The sequence below is a fragment of the Taudactylus pleione genome, unplaced genomic scaffold (assembly GCF_031769625.1).
Source record: "Taudactylus pleione unplaced genomic scaffold, aTauple2 ptg000647l, whole genome shotgun sequence".
NCBI classification, from domain to species: domain Eukaryota; kingdom Metazoa; phylum Chordata; class Amphibia; order Anura; family Myobatrachidae; genus Taudactylus; species Taudactylus pleione.
In genome coordinates, this window is record NW_028285049.1 from 1,843,827 (window position 1) to 1,870,055 (window position 26,229).

At 45.2% G+C, this 26,229-nt stretch overlaps 1 protein-coding gene across 3 annotated transcripts in view; it reads right to left on the bottom strand.

Annotated features, from left to right (window-relative positions):
• Positions 1 to 12,216: 12,216 nt before the first annotated feature.
• DAB2 (DAB adaptor protein 2) overlaps positions 12,217 to 26,229 on the bottom strand; it is a 142,473-nt gene continuing 128,460 nt past the window's right edge. For all 3 annotated transcript variants that reach the window (XM_088455240.1, XM_088455241.1, XM_088455239.1), the window contains exons 14-15: positions 19,392 to 19,482; positions 12,217 to 17,348 (exon numbers count right to left, since the gene is read on the bottom strand). In XM_088455240.1, the coding sequence (XP_088311366.1) occupies positions 19,414 to 19,482 (69 nt within the window). In that variant the 3' untranslated portion in view covers positions 12,217 to 17,348; positions 19,392 to 19,413. The remainder of the gene's footprint in view (positions 17,349 to 19,391; positions 19,483 to 26,229) is intronic.

Sequence of the window (26,229 nt, forward strand, 5' to 3'; positions counted from 1 at the left end):
CTGGAGAGACACAGATTGTGACTGGAGAGATACACATGGACTGGAGAGACACATGCTGGAGCTGTAAAGATATGCTGGTGTTGACGAGACATTCTGGGTTCAGAGAGATACATGCTGGGGCTGGAGAGACACTGAGAGCTGCAGAGACACACAGAGATGGGAGCTGGAGAGACAGAAGAGAACTGGAGATACAGAATTGCACTGGTGCTGGAGAGACACCAAGGGGCCTGAAGCTGGAGAGACAGAAGAGGGCTGGAAAGACACTGGGTAGCTCGAAAAACAGAAGGGGGCTGGAGCTGTAAAGACACAATGATGCTGGAGTTTGAGAGATATGAGGCTGCAGCTTGAGAAACAGAAGTGGACTGGAAGACACTGGGCAGCTGGAGAGACACAAGGAGGCTGGAGAGGCAGAAGAGGGCTAGAGAGACAGAAGGGGATTGGGGAGACAGAAGAGGGCTAGAGAGAAAGACCACGGCTGGAGAGATAGACGAGGGCTGGAGAGACACTGGGGAGCTGGAGAGACAGAAGTGGCAGGGGAGAAACTGGGCAGCTGGAGAGACACAAGGAGGCTGGAGCTTGAGAGACAGAGGAGAGCTGGATAAGCTTGGGCCTTTGCGGAACTCTGTGAGTCATTCCTTCTGGCTCCAGGAACAAAACAGGAGGTAAGAGTGGCTAGCACTGATCTTCTGACTCCGTAACAGTTAATATTGACAGTCAGTAAAAATGACAATCTAGTATAGAAATATAACATGTATATAATATATATATATACACTATATATATATATATATATATATAAAATAATCTCATAGAAAAACAAATAGGGGTTGCTGATAGGTTAGTATGTTGACAGCACAATGGTTTCTTTAGGATAAATCTCATACATCACAAAAGTTAAAAACTGGCATATTGAGCAAAAAAGCCTATTAGTAGAAAGTGCATCCATAGGATATCAGAAGCTGGTTCCTTGTTTGAAAACTGAGCTACGGCCACTGGCGTAACTATAGAGGGGGCAAGGGGTGCGCTTACTATAGGGCCTTGCGGCTTAGGGGGCCTGCCGGCCCAGCAAGCAAGCTTCCTGCACCCTCTATAGTCAAGTACAGCGCAGAATTTAATTTTAATCAGGAGTCAGTCGCGAGCCAATAGGAACTCGCGGACAAGCAGCCAATCAGCAGCAGCTGCTGGTCTGCTAGTTCCAATTAGCTCACGACTGGCGCCTGATTAAAAATGACATTGGCTCTCTTAGAACATGGGAGGCGTGGCTTTGATGACATCCCCGGACCATGGCCACACCTCCTCCCAGCTTCAATAAGTTCAGTGAAGAGAGATGGAAAGGTGTTCCGGGCTCAGGAGGAGGTAAGTAGTGCGGGTGTGGGCTTGTGGGGGGCGTTGGTGCATAGGTAGACCTATGGGGGCCATGAGGAAATTTTGCTATGGTGGCCCCATACCTTTGGTTATGCCCCTGGCTATGGTGCTTTCTAATAACAGCTTTTTTTGTCCATGATAAGCCAGTTTTATAGCAGCATTAGCATAAAATCAGATGCAAAAGCAGCAAAAAAAGCTAGGAAGGTCATGACTGCCTGACTTCGAATCAGGACCTATGAGGAGTATCCCACCTCCTTCACACCCCCACCACATACTCCATCCCCATTTAAAAGACCCGCCCCCCATAAGGGCTGCTTCCAGAAATATCCCGGACTGGTTTTCCATCTCAATCCACCCCTGCCTAGACCCCAGGATCCAAACCAATTGTTTATGTGCCACTTTTGTGGATGTTGCTTATCTGATCTATTGGTGCTCAAATGTTTTGATCTGATTTTAAACTAAATCAGAGAGGAGCAGCCACTGGGGAAATGTAAGCTTAGTTTGCCTATCCCCCCTCCCCCTTTGGATCGACCCATCTACGTTAAAAATTATTTTTAAAATTTTTTATTTTTAAGAAACAACTTTTAATTGTTCACAGTTTTTTTTTTTTTTTTTTATAAAAATCAGTATTAATGTGGAAGATAATTTTCGTTATGGCGAACCCGTATCGATCAAGACTATCAATACAGTGCCTCTGAGCACTGATGGACAATTATTCTAAATAGTTTACAAGTGTTTAAAGTACATTCACAATATATTAGGGATGGCCATCGACCATCGATGGTTTGTAACCACCACTGGTCTATGGCTGATGGCAATTTATTTATTTATTTTAAATATAGCAGAAACACAGCACTCAATACTGTAGGTATTGAACCGATAATCTAAAGCAGCTGCTAACAGTATGAGTTGTCCTTACCCCATACACAATACAAATAATCAAAAAGGTAGATTGGGCGCCCCAAGAGAATCTTGTAATCCTAGCTTGGTATAACATACGGTCAGGGGCGTATCTACCCATTGGCCAGGATGGCACTCGCCAGGGGCGCCGACCAAAGGGGGGGCGCCGTCCGGCAGTGCCACCAGTAGCCAAGGGGCGGACAAGTCCCCCGGCCCCACAAGTGTAGGGTAGACCGCAGAGATAGCGGTCTGCCCTACACCGTTTACAAACAGCGGCGGCTGTGTGTTTGTAATAGCAGCCAGCTAATGAGAGTCAGACAGACTCTCATTTGCTGCTGCGTCATCCGTGGAGGGATCACTAATGATGAGCTCCGTGTGCCGGCTCCCCCCGCAGCATGTGATTTAAGAGACGTTATACGTCATGACGTCTCTCCCATGCAGGAGAAGAGCGGCCGGGACTCAGAGCAGACGGCGGCGGTCGCGACACGAGCGGGTATCAGGTAAGTTTAATTTTTTTTTTGTTCTTTGTGTGTGTGTTTGTGTGTGTAAGCCTGGCACTACAGGGGGGGCACTGAAATAGGGGGTGGCGGTTACTGGGGGCACTTTATGAGGGGGTGCCTGTTACTGGGGGGCACTGTATAGGAGTGGCCACTATTGGGGGCAATTTATGGGGGTGACCACTACTGGGAGCACTGTATAGGGGTGGCCACTACTGGGGGCAATTTAGGGGGTGGGTGGCCACTACTGGGGGCACTGTATAGGGGTGGCCAATACTTGGGGCAATTTAGGGGGGTGGCCACTACTGGGGGCACTATATAGGGGGGACTACTACTGGGGGTAGTGTATAGGGGGGGACTACTACTGGGGTATACTACTGGGGGGCACTGTATGGGGGGACTACTACTGGGGTTACTGTATAGGGGGCTACTACTGGGGGCACTGTATAGGGGGGCTACTAATGGGGTCAATACAGCATAGGGGGGATTACTACTGGGGGATTACTATTGGGGGCACTGCATAGGGGGGGATGGGGGCGCCAGTCAATTACATTGCCAGGGGCGCTTGGATCACTAGATACACCCAGGGCCGGATTACCAATGGAGCGGATGGAGCTGCAGCTCCAAGCCTCCCATCAAAACAGGCCCATAGCATCTTCTATACTGCTGTAGTCAGGAAAAAACATTTTTCTTGCTACAGCAGCAGCCTGCTCTACCAGCCCGCAGCTGTCTGACGCCCCGCCCCCGGGACCCGGCGGGCCCCGCCCACTGAGACATCGGCAGCTCCCCCCCTCCCTCCCGGCTGACCATCCTCGGCTCCCTCCCCTCTAGTCTCCCAGCTGCTGCTCAGTGGGAATGGTTCAATACCCCTACTCCAGTGTCTCAGCGGCGTCAGCGCCTCCTACATGCCGTGTGCCACAACAGGTGCTGCCCCCACCACTGCTACCTTAAGCAGCCGAGCAGGCAGAACTTATCTCCGTGAAGGGGCCCACATGACAGGATGACTGATCCGGACTACAAGGTAGCAGTGCTGCTGACTACCGGTTGAGATAATGTGTCCAGCTGGCTGCTGCTGATCTCTGAGCCACAAAGTCAGTGTTTCTGCAAAAAGGTATGCAAGCACTAACAGGAATTGTATTTTATTGATTTTTCATGTGTGTGTATACTGTGGTGTATATGATTATGTATATATATATATATATATATATATATATAAAATATACATTAGTTTAGCTGGCACCTCTGTATCTGTCCCCCACTCAGCCCTGCCCTTTCTCTGCAGTTTTCCCCTTCCTCGCACTGCTCTGTCCCGCCCACGCCCCTTGTCGCAACTCTCTCCCCACCCACGCCATTATGACTCTGTCCCGACATCCCTGCCACCATACCATGTGTATCAAGGGGGCACTACAATGTGGTATAATGTGTATCAGGGGGCACTACAATGTGGTATAATGTGTATCGGGGGGCACTACAATGTGGTATAATGTGTATCGGGGGGCACTACAATGTGGTATAATGTGTATTGGGCACTGGGATGTAAAATAATGGACAGACTTTTAGTGACTGTGCATGCAGTAATACCCATTGGTGCATCTTTATATGCCATCAGTCACACCATCCAAACATGCACTATGGCATCTGCAGTGTTCTCTGTCAGGCTATGGACTCCTATGTCTGCGGCTGTGTGTCTGGGAACGCAGCCACTTGCAATTAGTACGCCCCCCCCACTATCATTATACTCCCAATGAGCGGACCATTTTTACAGGCATATCTAGTCACCTTCCAGTCACCACCCAGGAGCGCCCATCACTTTTCCGCAGCATTTCTGATACCACGTGCGCCCTTGTCTATACACTCTGTGCAACGCATGTGCTATAGTGGTTTTTAAGAATTATGAGGCATGTGTAGTTGCAAAACATTGCTTAATTACGACAACATCTGCTTTGCGTGCGGCCCTAAATCATGTTCAAAATGTGTACTGAGGACACTACTATGTGCGATAATGTGTATCAGTGGGCACTACTATTGGGCATAGTACTGTATACATTGCGGTCACTTCTAAAAACACTGATGGTGATCATTTTAGCTTCTTCAGTGTGTTGTGAGTTGAAAGGGTAAAAGTGAGTTTTGGTGTCAGCAGGGCGGCTGTATGTGCATTACTTTGGTGCTTCTGTTTTGCCTTTGGGAGGTGATATATAATCAGGAATTGAATCGCAGATGTCTTATCTCCCAGCAGAGGCCATTCAATCGTCCCCCCTCACTTTCCTCTGCCCTGCATCTCTGTTGTATACAGTCTGTGGGTTGTGATATGAATGACCGCCGGATGTTAGTCCAACGGTGAAAATCCTGGCGCCGGTGGCCCGATGGGTGAAGATCCCGACAGAGCAGGTAAGTATACTATCCCTCCCCCCCCGTAACCCTAACCCTCTCTTAGGGGTGCCTATCACTAACCTCCCCCACTAGTGCCCAATCTCCCCTCAGGGGTGCCTACACTTAACTGGCCCTCCTTTCACCCTAAACCTAACCCTCCTGGGGGGTGCCTAACCCTAAACTCCCCCCGGGGTGCCTAACCCTAAGTCCCCCCGGGAGCCCCTAAACCGAAACCACGGCTGACCGCTCTCGGCGCCCGGCTTACCTTCGTTTGGTGTACCGGGCGCCAGGATTTCCGCGGGTGGATAATGATAGGTATTGGGATTTCGACACCTACCATTAGTCCCATGCTGGGATATGACAGTCGGGAAGCCGGCGGTCGGTACAGTATTTCGACCGTCGGTTTCCTGACTACATCCCAGTCTGTGTATGATTTACTGTTCCCCTTATGTCCTAAACTACACTGCAAACAGCTCCTGACTGTTTGTATAAACTTATATGCAGTATATACTTTATATCTTTAATAAATAAAACATTTTATTTAATGCTCAATCACATAACATAACATAACATTTAAGCAAAGAGGGGAGAGAGTTTGAGGTGGTTTACGGTAGGCGGTAGATATGTCCTCCATGGTGATGTGTAGACCAAACCCCCACAACTGTAACCACAGCCCACTGTGCTAGTCACGCCTCCTGCGGAAGCACACAATAGGCCCTTTATAAATTTCAGCTCCAGGCCCATTTGGAACTTAATCTGGCACTGGATACACCCCTGCATATGGTGAAAGACAGTAAGGGACGTAGTCCTTCCTCATATTAATATATATTGCAACCTATCATCAATAATATGAAAATGACGATGGTTATTATAATGCATGACATGTATGTGTTGTGCAACCAACAGCTTATACTGTGACAATTCTTAATACAGCCACGTAATGTCCAAAATCACAATGCTAGGCTAAAAAGTTCAATCAAGGCCGTCAGGTCCAGCAGGAAGCAAAGTCCAGAGACAAGCTTAGTATCCAACAAAATGAATATCCAACAAAAAAAACCAATAAAGTTCCAGCACTGTTAAAATTTAGCTTAACCTCCAGTGCAATCTTGTCCACCAGTTACACCTCTTATATTCACATGTAGCCATGACTCAAAAAAACAGCACCTCAGAAAACAGGATATGAACAGCATCAGACTTAACCGACTATATTGTGCATAGTCTGTGCATGTCTTGGTTATGTACTTACCCTATAGATCAATTTTCTATGCTGGTCTCTCCTCTGTTTAACAGCTGCAGCGTGTGTGGGGGCGGGTGGACAATTTGATGCTATACTAAATAAAATGACTGAATGCTGGAGTAGAAAGTGACAAGTATATAAGTTTTTGTCAAGTAGTTTTTAATTACAAAAAGTAAAAATTGTCTTTCTCCTGAAAGCACTATGGGGGTCATTCAGAGTCGGTCGCAAGCGCTGAGCGCTCGCAACCGACTCGATGTTGCCCCACTGGGCATGCGCACGACGGAGCCGGCTCCGTCCTGCGCATGCGCGAGACCCGGCTAACGACGGACGCTCTGTCGCTAGGGGTCTCGCAGCAGACGGGGCGAGCTGTCGATGGTGAGTGACAGCTCGCCCCGTTTGGGAAGCGGGCAGGGGGCGTGCCTGCCCAAACGTAGGTGTTCCTGCCGGAACGCTTGCCGTTTGGGGGCTGATGTCAGTGGGGAGCTTCCTGTTCGATCAGAGCAGGAAGCTCCCTGGGGCTTACAAGTGCCCGGACCCAACCTTAGGGTCTGGTCATAAGCCCCGATGGTTGTGATGGTCTTGACCATCGCGACCATCACCCATGGCGGTCGCTAGAGCTGTGGGTGGTAACCCACAGCTTAGCGATCGACAAGGAGGCGGTCGTTCAGGATGCAAGCGGCCGCCCTGATTCAGTGCGACTGCTTGCAACTAACGACCGCCTCTGACTGAGGTCCAATGTACAGTACAGTCAAATCGAGAAATCTATTGCACAGGAGCTATAAATAAATTTTACAAAGAAAACCCCTATTTATCAATTTAAATCTATATATATAATATATAGACATTCCTTTATTATGTGTCTGTAAAGATGTGTATTCTAAATGTAGATACAAAATAATAATGTGCAAGCTGTTTTGCAGGAATTGTAACTATCTATCTTCCCTTGATTATGTGCATAAAGTTCACTATCTTTTATATGAGGACTTAGGGGTCTATGTACTAACCAGGGTTAGGAGACAGAGTGAAAAGTGATAAGGTGCCAGCCAGTCAGCTCCTAACTGTCATCTCACAGGCTGTGTTTAAAAAATGACAGTTGATAGCGGATTGGCTGGCACCTTATCACTTTTCGCTCTGTCTCCTAACACTGCTTAGTAAATAGACCCCTAAGTCCTCATATAAAAGATAGTGAACTGTATGCACATAATCAAGGGAAGATAGATAGTTACAATTGTTGCAAAACAGCTTGTACAATATTATTTTGTATCTAGATTTAGAATACAAGTCTTTACAGACACAGATAATAAAGGAATGTAATTATATATAAATTAATAAAACTACCATCAACCCACGCATATCTTACAAACAATAAATAGTTTCTTCTCTCACTAATTAAGATGAGGGAAAGATTTATATTCAGAATAGAAAGACCAAATACAGGCACATGGTGTGTTTTAATATACACATTCACACTTGTTTGCACTTTTTCACTTAATATGTCACATATATTTCGCTATTTTAATTTAAATCTACCTCAGATATGAGTAAATGTAAACATTTTAAGTATAATATAATAAAAGTTATACTTTGTACAGTACATGAAGACATACATACTGTATGTCAATGTGTGAATGACCCAACGCGTTTCATCCCGTGGGAGACTTTTTTTTTTCTGTGGATGGAGAGTCCATCTCCATTCACTGCAACATTGGCTGAACTTGAACAATTCTGCAAGGAAGAATGGGTTTATATTCTCCAATCCACTGTAGGTGCTCAAAGCTACTAGAGACATATCCAAGCAGACTGATGGCTGCAAATGCAACAAAAAGTTGACACTACAACATATTAAATCAGGGGACTGATTACTTTTCCAACCCTGTTATTTTAGTTTATCATATTTTTTTTTTTTTACGGAACTGTTAATTTTCTATAACTACTGTATGTAAAATGGAAATCAGATTGGCAATAATTGAAGTCGGACAATGGTTTGTTACAGATAACAAGTCTAACACCAAAGTATCTGCTGCACCTAACAAGGCTATTCCTCGGATGAAGCTCCATCCTAGAGACATCAGGCTCATGCTCCTCTCCATTAGTCCTCATTTTACCTGAGCTAACAGGTACTCACTGGAACAGCAAGCAGACAGCGAGAGGAGTAGGGATAGGTGGTACTCTCCCCACGTAACATTCTGCACCAGCTCCTGCAATGAGGGGTGGGTGACCTCCAGAAAATGAGGAAGAGAGGAGAAAAGTCTGTTGGAGCCAGGAGGTGAGAACCTCATCTCTACTCCCTGTTCCTTGCAATGAGAGGGTGCAGTAGAAGTGAACCTGTACAGCAAAGTGGGAATCAAAAGACCGTTGATGCCTGAGTGAATAAAGCGACTTTATAAGACTTGTATTTGCGAAATGTCAGTGCCTTCCATTTCTCAGAAAGCTGGAACATGTGCTGCTCACAGAAAGTCTCTAGTAGGTGAACAAAAATGTATATCCCTCTTAATTGCCCAAAACGGTAATTGTTTTGTCATGTTTGTGTGGAGAAGCAGCCCAACAATAGTTTAGGAGAAATGTGTGAGAATTGCATTTTTATTTTTGCTGCCTCATTATGTGAGTATCGTACTGTTTTTTTTATTTTATAAAGTGACTTAAATAGTAAATATAGGGAACAACTCTGCTGGAATCCCACCATACCTGAGCACTCAATAGTGCCCATTTAGGTAAAACCAGTGCATTGCTGGTAGTGGTGTAGCCAGGAAGGAGGGGGAAATGGGCGCTTACCCACATGAAAATCACACCCATTTAGCACCTATGCCAGCCTCTGCACCATCTGTACCTGGCACCAAGTACCTGGCAGTGTTGCGTTTCCACAGCGATGCCGCTTGTCAGAGACTTGAACACCATCACCGCGCCACTGCAGAGGACTTGGAGTGGTCGTCAGAGCAGAGGCACACGGGACTGGAGGAGCACAAGAGGTAATTATGCACCAGGTGAGTTAAGGTGTGTGTGGAGTGAGGTGGAGGGAGTTGGTGTTGGGAATATAGAGCCTCATTCAGAGATGTACGCTGTTCCGATTTTTACGCAGTTGAGCCATTATCAGTGAACTGCGCATGCATCAAAATGCACATGCACCAAGTCCACCTTGCGATCTCGCACTGATATCATGAAGGATCGCAGTGTGATTGGCAGGAAGGCACCGTTTGGGAAGGAATCGGGGGAGTGGTAGACAGAACGCAGACAGGTCGGGCCACAGCAGGCATCTGCGATCCACTACGTACATAAGATGGCTCAAGCGTCTTAGTCCAGGCATCCATGCTAATGACTGTAGGGTTGCTTATATGGTCAGTTATCAGAGAGCCTGCGTATGGGCTGCGAATGTGTATGCAGTTACGGTACTGTTTGCAATGGCTCTAGTGGGCGTCTCAGTATTGTTAGGGGACTAGGGTGGGGGAGAGGGGACAATATAAAACATGCAGATGGGGGACAGCACAGTACAGAACACATTCGATATGATTTACCGCCGGCCGCAAGGCATCGGCAGCCCGACAGTGGAGGAAATCCTGATCGTCCTAAAAGTAAGTATAAACTAACCTAATTCTACACCCTAACCCTCCTTAGGGGTGCCTAACCCCCCCCCCTGTGCCTACCCTTAATTCCCCCTCTAAGTGCCTAACCTAACCCCCCCTTCCCCGCCGCTTACACCTAAGTCCCTCGTGGGGTTGCCTAACCCTAACCCCCCCTTCCTCTAGCCTGACCCTAACCTCCCAGGGGGCCTAACCCTAAGTCCCCCCCGGGAGCCCTAAACCTAACCCTCCCCCCCCACGGCTGTCCACGCTCGGCATCCCTTCGATCGGGATGCCGGGCGCCGGTCTCCCGGCGTTGGTAAAATGACAGGCATCTAGAATTAGACGCCTGTCATTTTACCGATGCCGGGATTACGCAGTTGGGAAGCTGGTGGTCGGCATTGCGTCCACTGGCTTCCGAAACGTACAGAACATACAAATGGGGATGTGAGGGCACAATATTCCAACATTTCCACATACCCTTCTCCCCATGTGAAAGCGAAGTACACCAGGGCCGAAACTAGTGTTTTTGTCACCCGGGGCAAGACAGTAATTTGGCGCCCCCCTCCCCCTGGTAATTCCCCCGCAGCAGTGCCCCCATAGTAATGCCCCTTCAGTAGTGCACCTATAGTAATGCCCGCTGACGTAATGCCCCTGTACTAGTGGCCATATGTTAATGTTCCCATAGTAATGCCCCTGTAGTGCCCATATGGTAATGCCCCCATAGTAATGCCCCTGTAGTCCCCATATAGTAACGCCCTCTAGTAATGCCTCTGTAGTGCCCATGTAGTAATACCCCTAGTAATGCCCATTTAGTAATTCCCCTGTAGTGCCCCCTAGTAATGCCCCTGTACAGCCCCCTGCTAATGCCCTTTAGAGCCCCCTGATAATGCCCATGTACAGCCCCCTGATAATGCCACCATAGTGCACTCTGGTAATGCCCCCATAGTGCCCCCTGGTAATGCCCCTGTAGTGGTCCCTGGTAATGCTTCTGTAGTCCCCCTGGTAATGCCCCCGTAGTGCCACTTACACATACACAAGAAAAAAAATACTTACCTTAAACCCCGCTCCTGTGACCGCCGCCGTTGGGTCCGCTCGGCTGCTGCTTGGAACTATGGGAGAGACGTAATGACATCTCTCCCATAGTGCCTGTGGAGAGAGCCAGAAGCTGGAGTTCAGAAGAGAACTCCAGCCTCCTGCTAGCGCGGCGCTGCAGAGAAGAGCTGGGCGCGTGCTGGTAATAAAATCTCAGTGGGCGCCCGCCTTAGAGTCTCCCTGCGGCGCCGGGCTGGAGATCAGTGATGCCGGGTGCACGTGCACCTCCAGCCCCCCCCTAATTAGATCAATGACAGAGATTCCTCTGGTACCTGATGACCAGCAATCAGTGGTGTACTGTACACCACTGATTGCTGGTCATCAGGTACCAGAGGAATTGGGGAGGTGGAAGTTACGCTTAGATATAAGGTGCATTTTTTATTGTAAATATTTAGTATTGATATTGGAGATTTCCAGCTATAGTGAGGTTTTTGTGTGTGACCTTGTTCTTTGTGCTTCAGTTTTTATCCTATTTTTTTTTACAGGTCTTTGAAGCATACTTACCCACTCTCCCGGAAACTCTGGTGGACTTCTTAATGTGTGAAGCCCCAGCAGAGTAGCAAGTGAAGGGGACAGGATGCAGGGATGAATGGGAAAAAAGGGAGTGACAATGCATCACAGGGGTGGGCTGTAAGCAGGGCCGGACTGCCCATGTGGCACTTCTTGCAAATGCCGGACAGGTCGATGGCCAGATGAGCCGGTCCGGCGTCAAACCCTGGCCAAGCAGCTACGCCTCCAGGCGCTCTGCTCAGCTGGGATACTGAAAGACATGGGCGTGCTGCGAGGCCAGGCCACCGTGACCCACGGCACACCCCCGGGAGACGAGGCCACGTTCCTTTTGCGGGTGCGCATGCTGGAGAACTGCCAGGGTGGCTCAGCAGTCCCAGCCCGTCTTTGGCTCTAAGTCACGGGACGTGGCCTCGCATCACATCCTGTCTAAACATGCCAAGCAGAGCACTGTAAGGAGGAGCTGCTCAGCCAGGCCTTCAGACGGCCGGACCGGCCCTTCTTGCATTTGCCAGATGGCCAAACTGAATATGATGAGGAGGATACCACCATAAATCACGGGAGGTGCCAATATGAACGGATGCCATGATAATCGTGCCCTTTTGCGTGAGACATATACATTTCCACTCAGCGATCTTCCTTATTTGTCCCACAGTGACATAAAAACATAACAGCATATTCAATGATCTTTTAATACATTATATAAGGAACACAATTTGAGTTTATGAGAACATGTCAAAGAATAACATAAGATTTCAAATTGTATTATATATCCAGTTTAACAGAAAAAAAAGGCAATTAAAACATCATAGACTTTCTTTTACAATATAAAAAGTGCATTGATAGGATAGGTATATGCAGAGTATCACATAGAACCTGCTGGACAAATCATTTTAAAAATCATCATGTTTTCCAGTTTAGAAAGTGTTTGTATTGGATTTTTATTCTTTTTATTGATCTGTCATTTACTAGTTCAAGTTCATAATGGAAACACCAGATTATTAGTTGTATCAGGAACCAAAAAACGTTTCTTCAGCTGGGTTCCAATCGGATACCAGATCAACTACACAAAAAAAAAGAGAACATACTAAACATATTCCCTAATTGTCTTCATTGATTTTGGTTGTCGTAGAAATTAAAGTCCCCCTGGAATCAATCCAGAGTATCCTGTGCCCATAGATGGGTGTCATGGTGAAACCAATTATCCAGGCCTTCCGTTTAAAAATCTCATATGCGTACAAAACAGCTCCCCGCAATCCTGGAGGTATCTCAGAATAAAAGTCCTTTATAATCCAGAAAGGTCAGGTGGTCAGCAAATGGTTTATCGGTGATATATTGCACAGTGTTGGGAATAAAAACCCTAATATCTGTTATAGAACATTGTATTTTGAATGCAATCGTTCTGGAGAAAAGAGTTCTCCGTCCTCAGCAGTCCAAATTCAATTCAAGTTCATTTTCTTTTCTTTTTCACTTTACGTACATACTGGTCTGCCCTTTAACAGACGATATGTAGACAGACCAATGGAAAATGAAATGCAGATATATATTTCTCTATGTACATATAAACCATTGGAGAGTTCTCATTTAACTTTTTTGGTGTGTTTGTTTTTATTTGGAGAGTCAAAGCCATCTATGGCTTCCCCCAAATCCGTCTGCCAGTCAGCTTGTACTCAACCAACTGGCCACACCTACTTGTGACATCACTCATTTAAAAAGGCATTTCATGATACAAAATATACAGCAGAAGCAAAGCTCAAGGCATAGAGGTCATAGAAATATTATAGCTTCAACTTCTCAATGTTTCAACCTTTTCGTTTACCATATTTTCAACAAGTTGGAAGATGCCTCTAAGAACTGTTGAAAGATACTGTAGGCTTAGCGACTATGGGTCCCATTTATAAACGAAGCATAATCCCTTTAGCGCTCGCTAAAGGGGTTATGACATCCTTTCCGTATTTAACACAGGAGCCTGTCGCTGGCAGCGTTAGGCTGCCAGCAGGTGAGCGGAGGACCTCGCCGACAAGGAGGACTTCGCTGGACCTCGCCGGTGGGGTAAGTATTGATAAATACCAGTGGTATTTTCGCTTGTATCACAGCGATACTAAATGAAAAATGCCGCTGGTGTTTACCTGCGTTAGTAAATGGGGCCCACTATTTTATATAATAACTACAGTTGTTATCCAATTCATGAATAGACAATGACATGGTTACATTAACAGCTAGATATGCCCGGATGTATAAACCCAATATGTTATGGCTCTGACCAGCTATATATAGGGGTCACATTAGATCAATGACAGAGATTCAATGTTCTTGACTTAACATTTATGGAAAGTATAAGTTTATGAGCTCTTTCCACACTTCCTGTTATGGGGAAAAACTGGTCAGAATGGTGGTTGTATCAAGGGTTGTAATAGCTTGTGTGTTATATGCACTTACTGTGGGCTGGGAGGGGGGGATGGTTTAAAGGAGACAGCAAGCACAAAGTTGTATGTTAAGAGTAGAGATGTGCCCGGACCCCCGTGTTTTGGCAAAACCACGCTCAAGTGTTTTGGTTTAGATTCGGTTTTGTATTTCTTTAAAATTGATAAAGTCCTCTCATTTGGACCTGGTTAAATGCAAACCAAAACCCGAGATTCCTTTTTTAAATCCGAATTCCGAACTTACAACAAACCCAAGTCGGGACTCGGTCCTGCTCTGACCCCCCAAAAGCCGGACCCGAGCTGGGACTCCGTTTTCAGGAAATGAAAGCGCACATATCTAGTTACGAGTGATATAGGATGCTAGGATTACGTAACTCAGCATAACCTGGTTTTCTCCACAATCTGGTGTCCAGGGATAACGATAAGTGGGGCCTATGTTAGTGTCTGCTTGCAAATTTTGTTATGGTTTAAATGAAGAGCAAATAGCAGTAACCAGAGGTGGACACTCCACCGAGGAGGGAGGTTTCTGTACACACAAGTCTGACATATTTACATGTCTAACAGTGTCCCACAGAAAAATACAGTAGGCGATGCTTACAGCCAAATTCTGTCTGCATATTTTATTTTCTTAGTGCAATTTTTTAAAAATGTCCTTCATGGTGTTCATTGTAACGTTTGGAGCCTCCCCACATGTGGCTGGTGTTTTACAAATAACTCCACCAGATTTAGAAGAAAAAAAAAACAAGATACAAGGTTATAATTACCCAATTACCCATCCAAAGTAATATTATGGAGCAGTCCATCAGCCTATCACATGGTAGATGGGGACGCGGTTAGATTCAAACATAGGTGTCTATCATCTTTAATCGTCTCCGGGAATCATGGGAAACAAGAGGAGGGAACAGATGCAGCTTTGTACCGAGGGCCCGATTCAGACCCGGTCGCAAGACTGCGTTCGCATGCAGCCTGTCGATTTTTGCAATCCGTGCATGCGTATAAGACGCAGTGTGCGAACCAGTCACTGCGATCGGGAAACGCTCGCAGCCAGTACTCAGACGCTCCGCAAGCATTAGTGACAGGATGTGCCGTTTGTGGGTGGTGACAGGGGGTGGTCAATGGTAACAGGGGTGTGGTGGTGCGAACGCAGGCGTGTCTGTGCATCTGAACACCGTTTCAGGGGTGTGCATAATTAATACGCATCCTCAGCATACATGTCACATGGTTGAATTAAACACAGCAGCACTCGCAGCGCTTACGGTAGGGTATGGTCAGCAACAAGTGCTGCGTATGGGTCCGATGTCAGCCGATGTTACCGATTGTTTAATAAACTTCCTGGAGATGACGTATGTTACTAAGGGAAAGTGGGCGTCTTGTGTCAGGTTGGTGGGCGTCTAATTAAATACCGCGATCGTAAGGCAAAACACAGTGGGCATGCTAATGTCTTGCTAGCGATCGCGGGATTTGCATACTTTGACTGCGGACGGCTACGTGCCAACACAGCCTTTTGGCTGGGTCTGAATCGGGCCCTGAATGTCAACAGATGTGTAATGTTATTTAGGGATTTAGGTTATTTAGGATTTTTGTTTTATTTAAACAGAGAGAACCATAAATCTCCACAGCTCATCAGTCCTATGTCTTTATTCTAGACCAGGGTTTCTCAGCCTAGGTGCGTGTACCCCCAAGGGTACATCAGATACTAATGGGGTTCTACTATCAGTTAAACTAAATGCATATAGCAATTTAATATACAAGTAATGAATAAAACATATTCAAAACTAAATATAAGGGATATAAATTTAAACATATAAAAAAATAAAGGGTTACTTGGTAAACTAGTAGAGGTCCTTGGAATTACTTTGAACGTTTTAGGAGGGGTAATTATGATAAATCTATACATGATAGGGGTAATTTGGTAAACATTTAGAAGTCTATGCACGAAGCCTTGGGGAGAGCTAAAGGGGACAGAGATAAAGTACCAACCAATCAGTTCCTGTCACTCTACAGTCTGTTTGAACAGTTAGGAGCTGGTTGGTTGGTACTTTATCTCCATTCACTTTCTCTCTCTCCAAGGCTTAGTACATAGACCCCTTACTCTCATAAGCGGGTACTGTACATGGTTGAAATCTTTGAGTAATTCTGCTCTAGACTACTAACCGCACTATAAGTTTCAAAATCACTGTTTTATATTCAAAAGTGTCAGGCATTTGTTCACAGGCTCAGTCAAGAAGGTGAGTTACAGTAGAGACAACTCATAGGCTTAGTCATACTAAACTATAGTACATGTCTTTATAATGTTAATATGCATGTTTCAGAATTCTCTTCTTTATTCTGTCTTGCAAACCTAGTGCTGTTTTCCAAACTTTGCTTTCCTTAATAAGTTTATAGTGTTGTCTCTTATGGACTAAACTTCCCTAACCATCAAAATACACTCATCTGGTTGTGCAAAGCCTCTTCTGTGCTCCCGCTAGAGGTGTTCTTCTTATAGAAGCGTGGCAGTTATTGTAGACATTTGAGAGCCTGATTCAGACCCAATCGCGAGCGCTCAGCGCTCGCAAGCGGGTCGATGGTCCCCCACTGCGCACACCAGAGCCGGCTCCGGCATGCGCGAGACCCAGCCAGCGACGGGTGCTCCGTCGCTACGGGTCTTGCACCTAAGCGGGGCAGCCGTCGATTGTGATTGACAGCTTGCCCCATTTTGGAGGCGGACAGGGAGGTGGCTGGCCAAACGGAGGCGTTCCCGAAGGAATGCCTGCCTTTTGGGGGCGGCCCCACTGACATCACGAGTGATGTCAGTGGTGAGTTTCTGGCTCTGTTAGAGCCAAAACCTCACCAGGGCTTGTGGGAACGAGACCCTACCACAAGGGTCTCGTCGCAAGCCCCGATGGTCGTGACCATCACCTGGCCGCTCGCTAAAGCTGTGGGTGGTCACCCACAGCTATGCGAGCGGCCAGGAGGCCGTCTTTTAAAAATCAGACGCCCTGATTCAGAGTGAGCGCTCTCAAAGAGCGTCTGGCTCTGAATCAGGCCTAGAGTTTGCCAGAAGGGTGGAAAGAAGGGAGCGGTCTGATAAGTGACATGGGCTATTTTAGGGAATGAAGAACGGATATGTAGAGATAGAAAGGAATGATGAGATAAAAGGACAGTGAGTTTTGGATTAAAGGTGAGGAATATTTAATGAGGGAGATGCAATGTGCAGAGGGAGTTTTCCGGGTGTCCTACGCAAAGTAGATCAGTTGCATCTTATTATGAGACTGTGAAAAGTAGAAAAAATAAACTACACAGAAATATTGGTGAAATTGGTACAAACATCTCGATCATTGTCATAGAGAAAAGGCAAGCGGATGAAATGATGCCCTCTGGAGTTTTCATTTACTTCTGATGATTCTTGCTCGGCCCAAGGCTATAACAAAAAGAAACAGATGACGTATTTAATATCATACACTATGGGTCATATTCAATTTTGCACAGGGTTTACTGCGTGGGGAAAAGCACTGGGTTCCACGCCCAACGCTATTTAATTATTCCCCATTTTCCCCACACGGTAAACCCTCATGCAACGGAATGTAGATGGCATCCTGGCATTCAGAATCCCGGCGGTCAGAATCCCGACAGGTCAGAATACCGTGCGACTCTGATCCCGCCAGGTACCGTGTGACTCTGTTAGTGTCGATGCACTAGGACACATCAGGAGACTGCGCTGATTCATTTGATATGCGACTCCTATATATCTGTGTGCGACTGAGTCAGTATACAAAGCACAACGGAACTTGGCGGGGAAAAAAAGACGCAACTGCTGCATTCATAGCACTTCATATATAGATTCAGAAACTCAGTCACAAACAGATATACAAGTGTTGCAAATTAAATAGTGCAGTCTCCTGTGCGTCCTAGGGCTGATTCAGATGTGAACGCAATACCGATATTTACAGATTGAGCGATTGTTTGCCATGGCGCGTGCGTGTAAGCTGGATTGCACATGCGCGTTTATTGAATTGCAATTACGCTCACACAGAGGATTCACTTGCAAAGTGAGTGTTGGCATTAGGGGGGCCGTAACTGGGCTGTGGTTAGAAAACTGCAGGCTTGTCGGACTGTTTTCTGAGAGTCCATAAACTAGCCACTTCGTCCTTGCTCGCAGCAGGAGAGCCCTCTGCGTGTCTGTAACCCACTATGTCTGCGACTTACTAAAATGTTGATGGCCGCTTGATCTGCGTTCGATGTTTCCAGATTTGTGCGTGATCGGCGGATGTGTCTCTAAGCACTGGACCATGGGTGAGCTATTAGCATAGCTTCACAATGGCATATCCATGAGAGATCTCAGCGGCTCCGATGTCATTTGCGTCCACATCTAAATCAGGCCCTAGTCGGATTGCATTGTGACCAAAGTAGCACGGGACCTGGTGTGCCGAGAGGGTCTGCAGCAAGAATGTATGAGGACACATCTGTACATGTCTTATAGGAGGACTTCAGTTTCCTGGCTACTTTGGGCAAAACCTCCCATGGCCCTACATGGTAAACCACTGGAGATGCCTTCTATGAAAAGTTGACAGTTCCAATCGCTTCTTGATCTGTTCTACTGATTTGCAGAATGCAACTAAAATCTGCGAGTTGTCCACTAAAGTGGGCCTCAAAATTGGTGCTAAAAATTAACAATCATTAGGTCCTTTAACATTTGAACAATTTGTGACCACCTTTACCCCTTTTAGCGAAAGCTAGATTGATCTTGATTTTCAGCATGAATGCAGACCATGAAAGCGGGGCCTCAAGATCCTTCTGACTTTTTGGGTTTTAAGCAGGTGGTGTCAGAAAAGTTACTCTTACTTAGAGAAACTTAAAATCACATCATGGTATAACAATGCTTTTGTTTTGTTTCTTTAAATCTATATTGTTATGGAATACCTCACTAAGTGCAGACTATAAAACTCTGAGCAGCCTCTGCAGCTGCTGAAGAGGTCAGGAGCTTGTCACATGACCAGTGTCAGGGGGTATGGTCAGCGACAGTTAAGGCGATTATCCACTACACGATTCGCTCCATGAGCAATATCGTGTAGTGTGTCCTCGGCAATGGTGTGCTCAATGTCCTTAACAACACTGCCGGCAACCTCCCTGGTCCCCGAACCTGCACAACCTGACTTAGTATTAAATACTAAGTATAAAAATATATTTTACAGTGTAATATATTATTGCTAGTTATATGAATGGGAAGATCCAGGACTGTTGAAAAGTTCCAGCTAAATAAAGTGAGCATTATTTTATTTACTGTCAATTGTTGTGTTGGGATTGGGGAAACCCTGCCTCTCTGCTGTGATGTGGGAAGGAAGAAGCAGCAGGAACCACTGGAACGGTGTGAAATCCAATACTAAAGATCTTCAATCACCTTGTGTTACGGTTAGAATAAAAAAGCATCATATTACTGACACTATTTTACATGGAAAGTACTTACAACAAAAACAAAAGACACATTCCTAAGCAAATGGATTTCCAAATGTATCCCCAAATGGATCAGAAGATGTTATTTGCTGTGCCGTGGAATTCTGTAAACAAAAAAAAAGTATATTAGATTTTGCAATAAGAGCTTAAAAATGTCAGTTAGGAAGGTCAAAGCCTAAAATAGAAAGTATTCCTATACCAAAGGGTATTTTGGATTGCTGGCCATAGACGTTTGCAGCCAGTTATTGGATCTCCCGGCCCATTGTCCATATCACACAGAATTAAGCATTAGGTCTAGCCAAGTTGTAATGTGAATCTGGTAGCAAATGCTCCCCTCAATTACAGCACCCTGACACTTTGGATCCAAGATGATTTATTGTCAAACTGGATTCAATTTAATTCAATGTGGGGCAAATTTTGAAACTGAAGTCACACAATGGGCAACGGTCTGCCATTATGATCAGGAGTGATCCACTCTGTTGCTCAAATTGCACTTGTGTGGCCACCAAAATTCAAACAGGGGAGCCACACCAACTGCCACCCCAAATGCTGCCAAACATAGCTGGCCGGGACTCACTGGCAGTTGGTGTGGCTCCCCTATTTGAATTTTGGCTGGCTGATGACCTTACACAATTGCAGCTGGAGGGAATTGTCCAACTACTATTTTTTAACAACTTTATTTTGGCTTTTAAATGAAGCAATGCAAACATTAATAGGTGATAGGTGTGGATACAAAGGAAACAGTAAGACACTGTATAGGATCATAGTCACTATAATACAGTTACAGGAGACTGTGTAAAAGTTGAAGTGAAGTCTGCCGGTGACAAGGCCAATACATTCCAGTTCTGTCTGGACGGGGACACACAAAATGGTCTTTTTATTGGGGGGGGGGGGGAGTTTATTTGTTGCCGGTTAACTTTCTTGATATCACTCTCCTGAAGGCCTGACTGAAATCACATACTTCAGGGTAAGCACCTCGGAATTCAGAGGAAATGCAAAATCCCTTTTTTCCAGATCAAGCACAAATGGTGCTTAGGAAATCCCAAAGTTTTAGGGGTCTATTTACTAAGCCTTGGATGGAGAGAAAGTAAACAGATATATAGGGGTCTAGTTACTAAGCAGTGTTAGGAGACAGAGTGAAAAGTGATAAGGTGCCAGCCAATCAGCTCCCAACTGACACAGCTTGTGAGATGGCAGTTAGGAGCTGATTGGCTGGTACATTATTTCCGTTCACCTTACCTCCATCCAAGCCTTAGGAAATAGACCCCTTAAAACGATCCTTGCTCCTAGATGTTTAAAGAGTCATTAGGAGAAAACAAAATTCTATTGGACTATATTGAGATTCCTTGTAGAAAATCAGAACGTGTCTGCCACTAAGGGGTCAATCCAACCAGGTGCGAATTGCGAGTAGTAAGTTTGTTTCCTGAAACTCGCAGACTTCGCATTGAAGCGCACTCCAGAGAATTCTCCCATCCAATTAAAAATGCCTATTCACACTACTCGCAGTGGAGGGGTGCGAATTGGCTGCCAAATGAGATTTGAGAGAAATGCATGAAAATGTGGGGAGATCATCCTGGAGCCCCCAAAATGTATAATTTCGTTAGCAGGACCGTATAGAAATGCAAAAAAATGCTAAAAAACTAACTTTTTTCGTTTATTGTCAAACGAATTAAACGAAAAATGCAAAAAAAAGAAGGAAAAAGGGTGATTTGGGGGTACTTTGAGAGCACCTTGAAAAATGTAAAAAAATGTATAAAAACAATTATTTTTCAACTAAAAATTATTTTAATAAAATTTGGGGTGCCTAAACTTACGAAAAAGTTGATTTTGGGGTAATTTGAGGACAATTTTTTTTAACCCCCAAAAATGCCATGTAATTATTGGACTAATTAAGCTAATTGGAAACTTCCAATTGCCTAATTAGTCATTATGGGGGGGGGGGTGTCCAATGGGTTCAGCACAGTGTCCCGACATTTTAACCTTAAAATAAAGATTTTCCTTTCCATCTCTCACCCTCAGGGAGGTGCGAGTGGAGAGTTGCGAATTCAGTCTGACTGATACAGTGCGAGTTGCTAATTGGATTGCAACATGAATTCGCTATGCAAATTCAAGGTGAAAATAGCAACTCGCACCTCGCCATTCGCACCTAATAGGATTGACCCCTAAGTCACAAGGTTTAGTTGATAAAAGTTTTCAGTTGTACTACAGCAATTTCAGAATGATACCTATAGATTTCAAAGAATGGATGCGTTGAACTACAGAAAGCTGGAGTATGCAAATTTCCCATTGGAGCTTGATTGCACCCAATCATCTAGCTGAAATCCAATATAAACTCTTACCTAGTGCTCATAACACTGGTCAGCCCTTTCTATTTGGCCGTTCAATTGCAGATGATATGCAGACACAAACATCTTCCGAAGTCATGCTATTAGCCGTGTCTCTGTATCTGACATAATGGATTGTGGATAGCCGTGTAATCTATAAATTGAGCTGTCTGAGGTACTGACAATTTCTTCAGGGGTAAAACAATAGTGCCATGTTAGTAAAATGATACACAGCCACTCAACTGGTTTTAAAGTCCTGCAAAGGTGGCAACTCAGCAGTAAAATCCATAGAAAACTCTTTCCATGGACCTGAAATGTCGATATTCTCACAATGCAGACAGTTAGGGTTAAGGCTGCGGGGGAAAGGTTAGGTGCCTCCTGGAGGGTTAAGGTTGAAAGGTTAGGGTTAGGCACTATAGGGAGAGTTAGAGGTAGGGATTAGGGATAGGGTAAGTATACTTACTGGAACACCAACGTTTAAGATCATTTACTGGGACCTGAAAAGAGACAACGCTGCCGCCGGGACCAGGAAAGTAACAGCTGGATCACCAGGGACGTTAGGTTGACATTCTATCATGTCGACATGTCACCTGTGTAGACATGATGAACATCGACACAATACTAAGCATGTCGACATTCTCATGTTGACCTAATGCATGTCAACATGCTAACTGTCGCCCTAACATACCACACCCATGATTAATGGTAAATTAGTATGTGAATTAGGTGTCTTAATTCAGGCACCCACAAGTGGATTAATTCTGAGTCAGATACAAGACCAAATGCGGATGGATCTTGTGGATATCTGCAAACTACGCATATGTCGCAGAAAGCAATGAGAAAATAAATAAACCGTGAGGTTACTAAAGTGCATTCCCACCATTGAAGTCAATAGGGGAACCGCTCATTGGCTGAGAGGTGGAGGCTCGCCTCGGCACGCATTGGCACGCCTGCTTTCACTATCTACCCCATCTGTGTCACCCCTGTCTGTCTGCCTCTCCCTTTTAGAATTCTCTCATGTGCTTCTCCTTCCCTTACTTACAGTATATTATCATTTACTCATAACTCCCCACAACGGCACCTACAGTAACACTTGGTTGCTGACGCCCTGCTGCTTGTGTTATGCAGCAATGTTTATGAACCATGTCCTTGTCCTGCATTGTTTTGTACTGTTTTCTTGTGTGCTCATTTGTTTATGTACTTTGTAAGGCGTTGCAGAACATTTGTGGCCCCATATAAATAAAGAATAATAATAATAATCATAGAACAACATCTAAAGCTGCACACACACGTAAAGATTTTCTGTCCAACCATCCAACTAGTAGATTGGTTGGAATGAAAATCTGGTAACGTATGGGAGTAACTGACAATCAGCAATTTGCTCCCAAACGCCGGAAAATTGACAAAAACTGTTGTTTGAACATATTGTTTAGATCAAACATTTAACAAACTTGTCTGTCGGCCATTTTCATCTGTTTTCTGGCATTTAGGAGCAAATTGCTGATCACCAGTTATTCCCATATGTTACCAGATTTTCATTCCAACCAATCAGCTAGTTGGATGGTTGGACAGAAAATCTTTAGGGTGTATACCCAGCATTAGATAAGTAATTTGTGATGTCTCTCTGAATACTTTAGTAACAGAGGTATTGTACAGATTTGTGTAAAATGTATAAATTCCAGGAGAATAGATCTCATAAACAAGCAGAATTCACATTAAAAAAGGTTATTTATAAAATAAACCTCTTCAATAGTGAAATATATAATTATGTCTATATTTGGGAGTATATGTAATAATATGTGAAAAATATTTTTATTGTTGCAAGAATAACCATCAACTCTGCCTGGGAATGTTTGTTTGCACCAATGCTAGATCTGTTGGTGCAACAGTAGCCCCAGCTGAATCCATCATATAGGGCCAGATTATTATGAAATGTACTTGGCAAATTATTTGTATGTGTTCTTGTTTTCATCAATTGATCCCAACCACTGGAGGCCGCAGAAGCCCAGGTTTTATCAAAAGGTATGGATCAATACCAAAGATTTGGTATGCTTGGAAGCCAGAAAGTTGTAAGCAAGCACAATCAAGGTTAATACAAGAGGTCTGGTGCCACTGGAATCCAGAGGATTATTAATAAGCACAGCCATGTTAAGGCCTGAGTGTTGGTGCACTTAAAAGAGTTGTTGTAAGTGTATTCAGCATGAGTTTAAAAACTAACCAATGTGGCAGCCAGGCTAACATAGTGGTTGGTTATGATGTGACTCCTAAGTCCATACAGTCACCTCTGTCAGAGTGCATGCAAAAGTGAAAATCAGTGAAACATTTTTGTTGGGCAACTCCAACCTCCACAATCAAAACTAACCCTCCTCCACCTCAGCCCGTTAAGGACTAGAATGTTCGCTGCTTTGCAGTACCTGATTTCCCCACTATGTTGTTTATACTCCAGTCCAACACTGAGCAGACCTGTCACCGAGATAGGTCTATTATTATTATTACCAGTTATATACATAGCGCACACATATTCCGCAGCGCTTTACAGAGAATATTTGGCCATTCACATCAGTCCCTGCCCCAGCAGAGCTTACACTCTATGGCCCTCATTCAGAGGCGGTCGGAGGATGCAAGCGGTCGCTCAGAAACTGGGCGGCCACTTGCACCCTGACCGGCCGCCTCTGTTTTGGTCGTTAGGCTGTGGGTTAACACCCACAGCTCTAATGACCGCTAGGATGATGGTCGCGATGGTCATTAACAATCGCGACCATCTCGGGGCTTACGATGAGACCCTAGGATAGGGTCTCACTTGTCGTAAGCCCCGGAGAGCTTCTGGCTCTGTCAGAGCCGGAAGCTCTCCACTGACATCACTAGTGATGTCAGTGGGGCCTCCCCCAAACGGTAGGCGTTCCCATGGGAATGCCTCCGTTTGGGCTGCCACCCCCCCGGCCCACCTTCCAAATGGGGTGAGCTGTCAATCAACATCGACAGCTCGCCCCCTTTGGAAGGAGACCCTGCTACGACCGGCGCTGTTGATCGTAGCGGGTCTCACGCATGCGCACGAAGGAGCCGGCTCCCTCGTGCGCATGCGCACTAGACAAACATCGAGGCGCACACGGGCCCCCTCCTCTCTTAAGACGCCCCTGGTAGTTTGTACATAATTCCATGGTATAAACCAACAGCAACCTTATCTTTTTTTGTCTCTTCTCTCGTAAAGTTATTATGCAAGAACAGTTTTGTCAGCTGTAAACATGAGATTACCTTGCTGATATGGACAGAAGCTTTACCTTGTGCAAACCTGTGTGTACAATTGTGTAACTATGATCCAGGCAGGATGGGGGTACATCTGATGGCTTGTATATGCACTGCACAGTTATAGTGATATAATAAATGGATACTTATTCCAGGCACCTGACACAGGGTTTGCCACTTTCACAATAAAATGTCTTAAAAAAAGATATTTAACAAGTACTATTAACAAGTACTATTCCACCAGTCGTGGATAGCAGATTACATACGGGAGCAAGGCAAGCTAAAACTCGTATAGTCTGCTTTCAAGAACCACCACATAGTTCATTTTTGTGATTTATTAACGGCATATATTTCAGCCACTCTGTACAGAATCTGTACTTTAACCTTAGACAGTCGGCAAACAGATCGTTTTTCCAATGGAGCTGCCAAATGACCCATGAACTCAGAGTCAGTAAATGAAAACAAAGAAGCGATTATAAGGTTTCTCTGCACCAGAAACACTATTTATCATATAGGACAGGATGCGCTAATTTCAGTAATGCCGTCAAACCCCTGAAAATGCCGGAGGGATTGACCGCATTCCTCATATGTACCAAGCCCCGGAATGCGATACATTGAGAGGCTTGGGTGCGTTGGGCAACGCCATCTTTAGATGGCGCTGCCCAATAGAAGCCTATGGGTTTCTATTTGTAATGTCCTCCTGGAAGGGATCCAACTGACTCCCTAGAGGAGTCGATGTTTTCAGGATCTGCGTACAATGCTGCGTTTGTGTACAGAGTCGTGGGCAGCTGCGAGGGCTCCGGTGGTCCTCTCAATGCAAATTCCGCCGGTTGATGTATTAGCATATTTTAGCAATTGCTAAGCAGCAAAATTAGCTAATGTGTTTGCATTAGTGTATAATAAATGAATAAGGCCCTATGTCCTGTACTCACAACAGGTGAGACTATCAGGTCCAGACACGGATTCAGGTAGGGGGGACACCGGAGCACATACCGATATATAAACCAATCTGACAGTGTGGCCGCAGGTACCTTATTTTCATCGACATCTAATCTGACTGGGTGGGTGCAGTTGCCATATTTCCGGTGATGCACTGGTGCTATGGGGCCTATTTATCAAGCTGGTTTTTCATAACATTTTGCAGAAACGCCATCATTTTATGTATCCCCGCTATGTAACAACAGCTCCATGCAGGAGATTTGACAGAAATCTCCTGCAAAAGGCTAACTACCGCTGCTGTATTATCAATGGGGACTGCAGCCTGACCCCAAACTCCGAAAATAC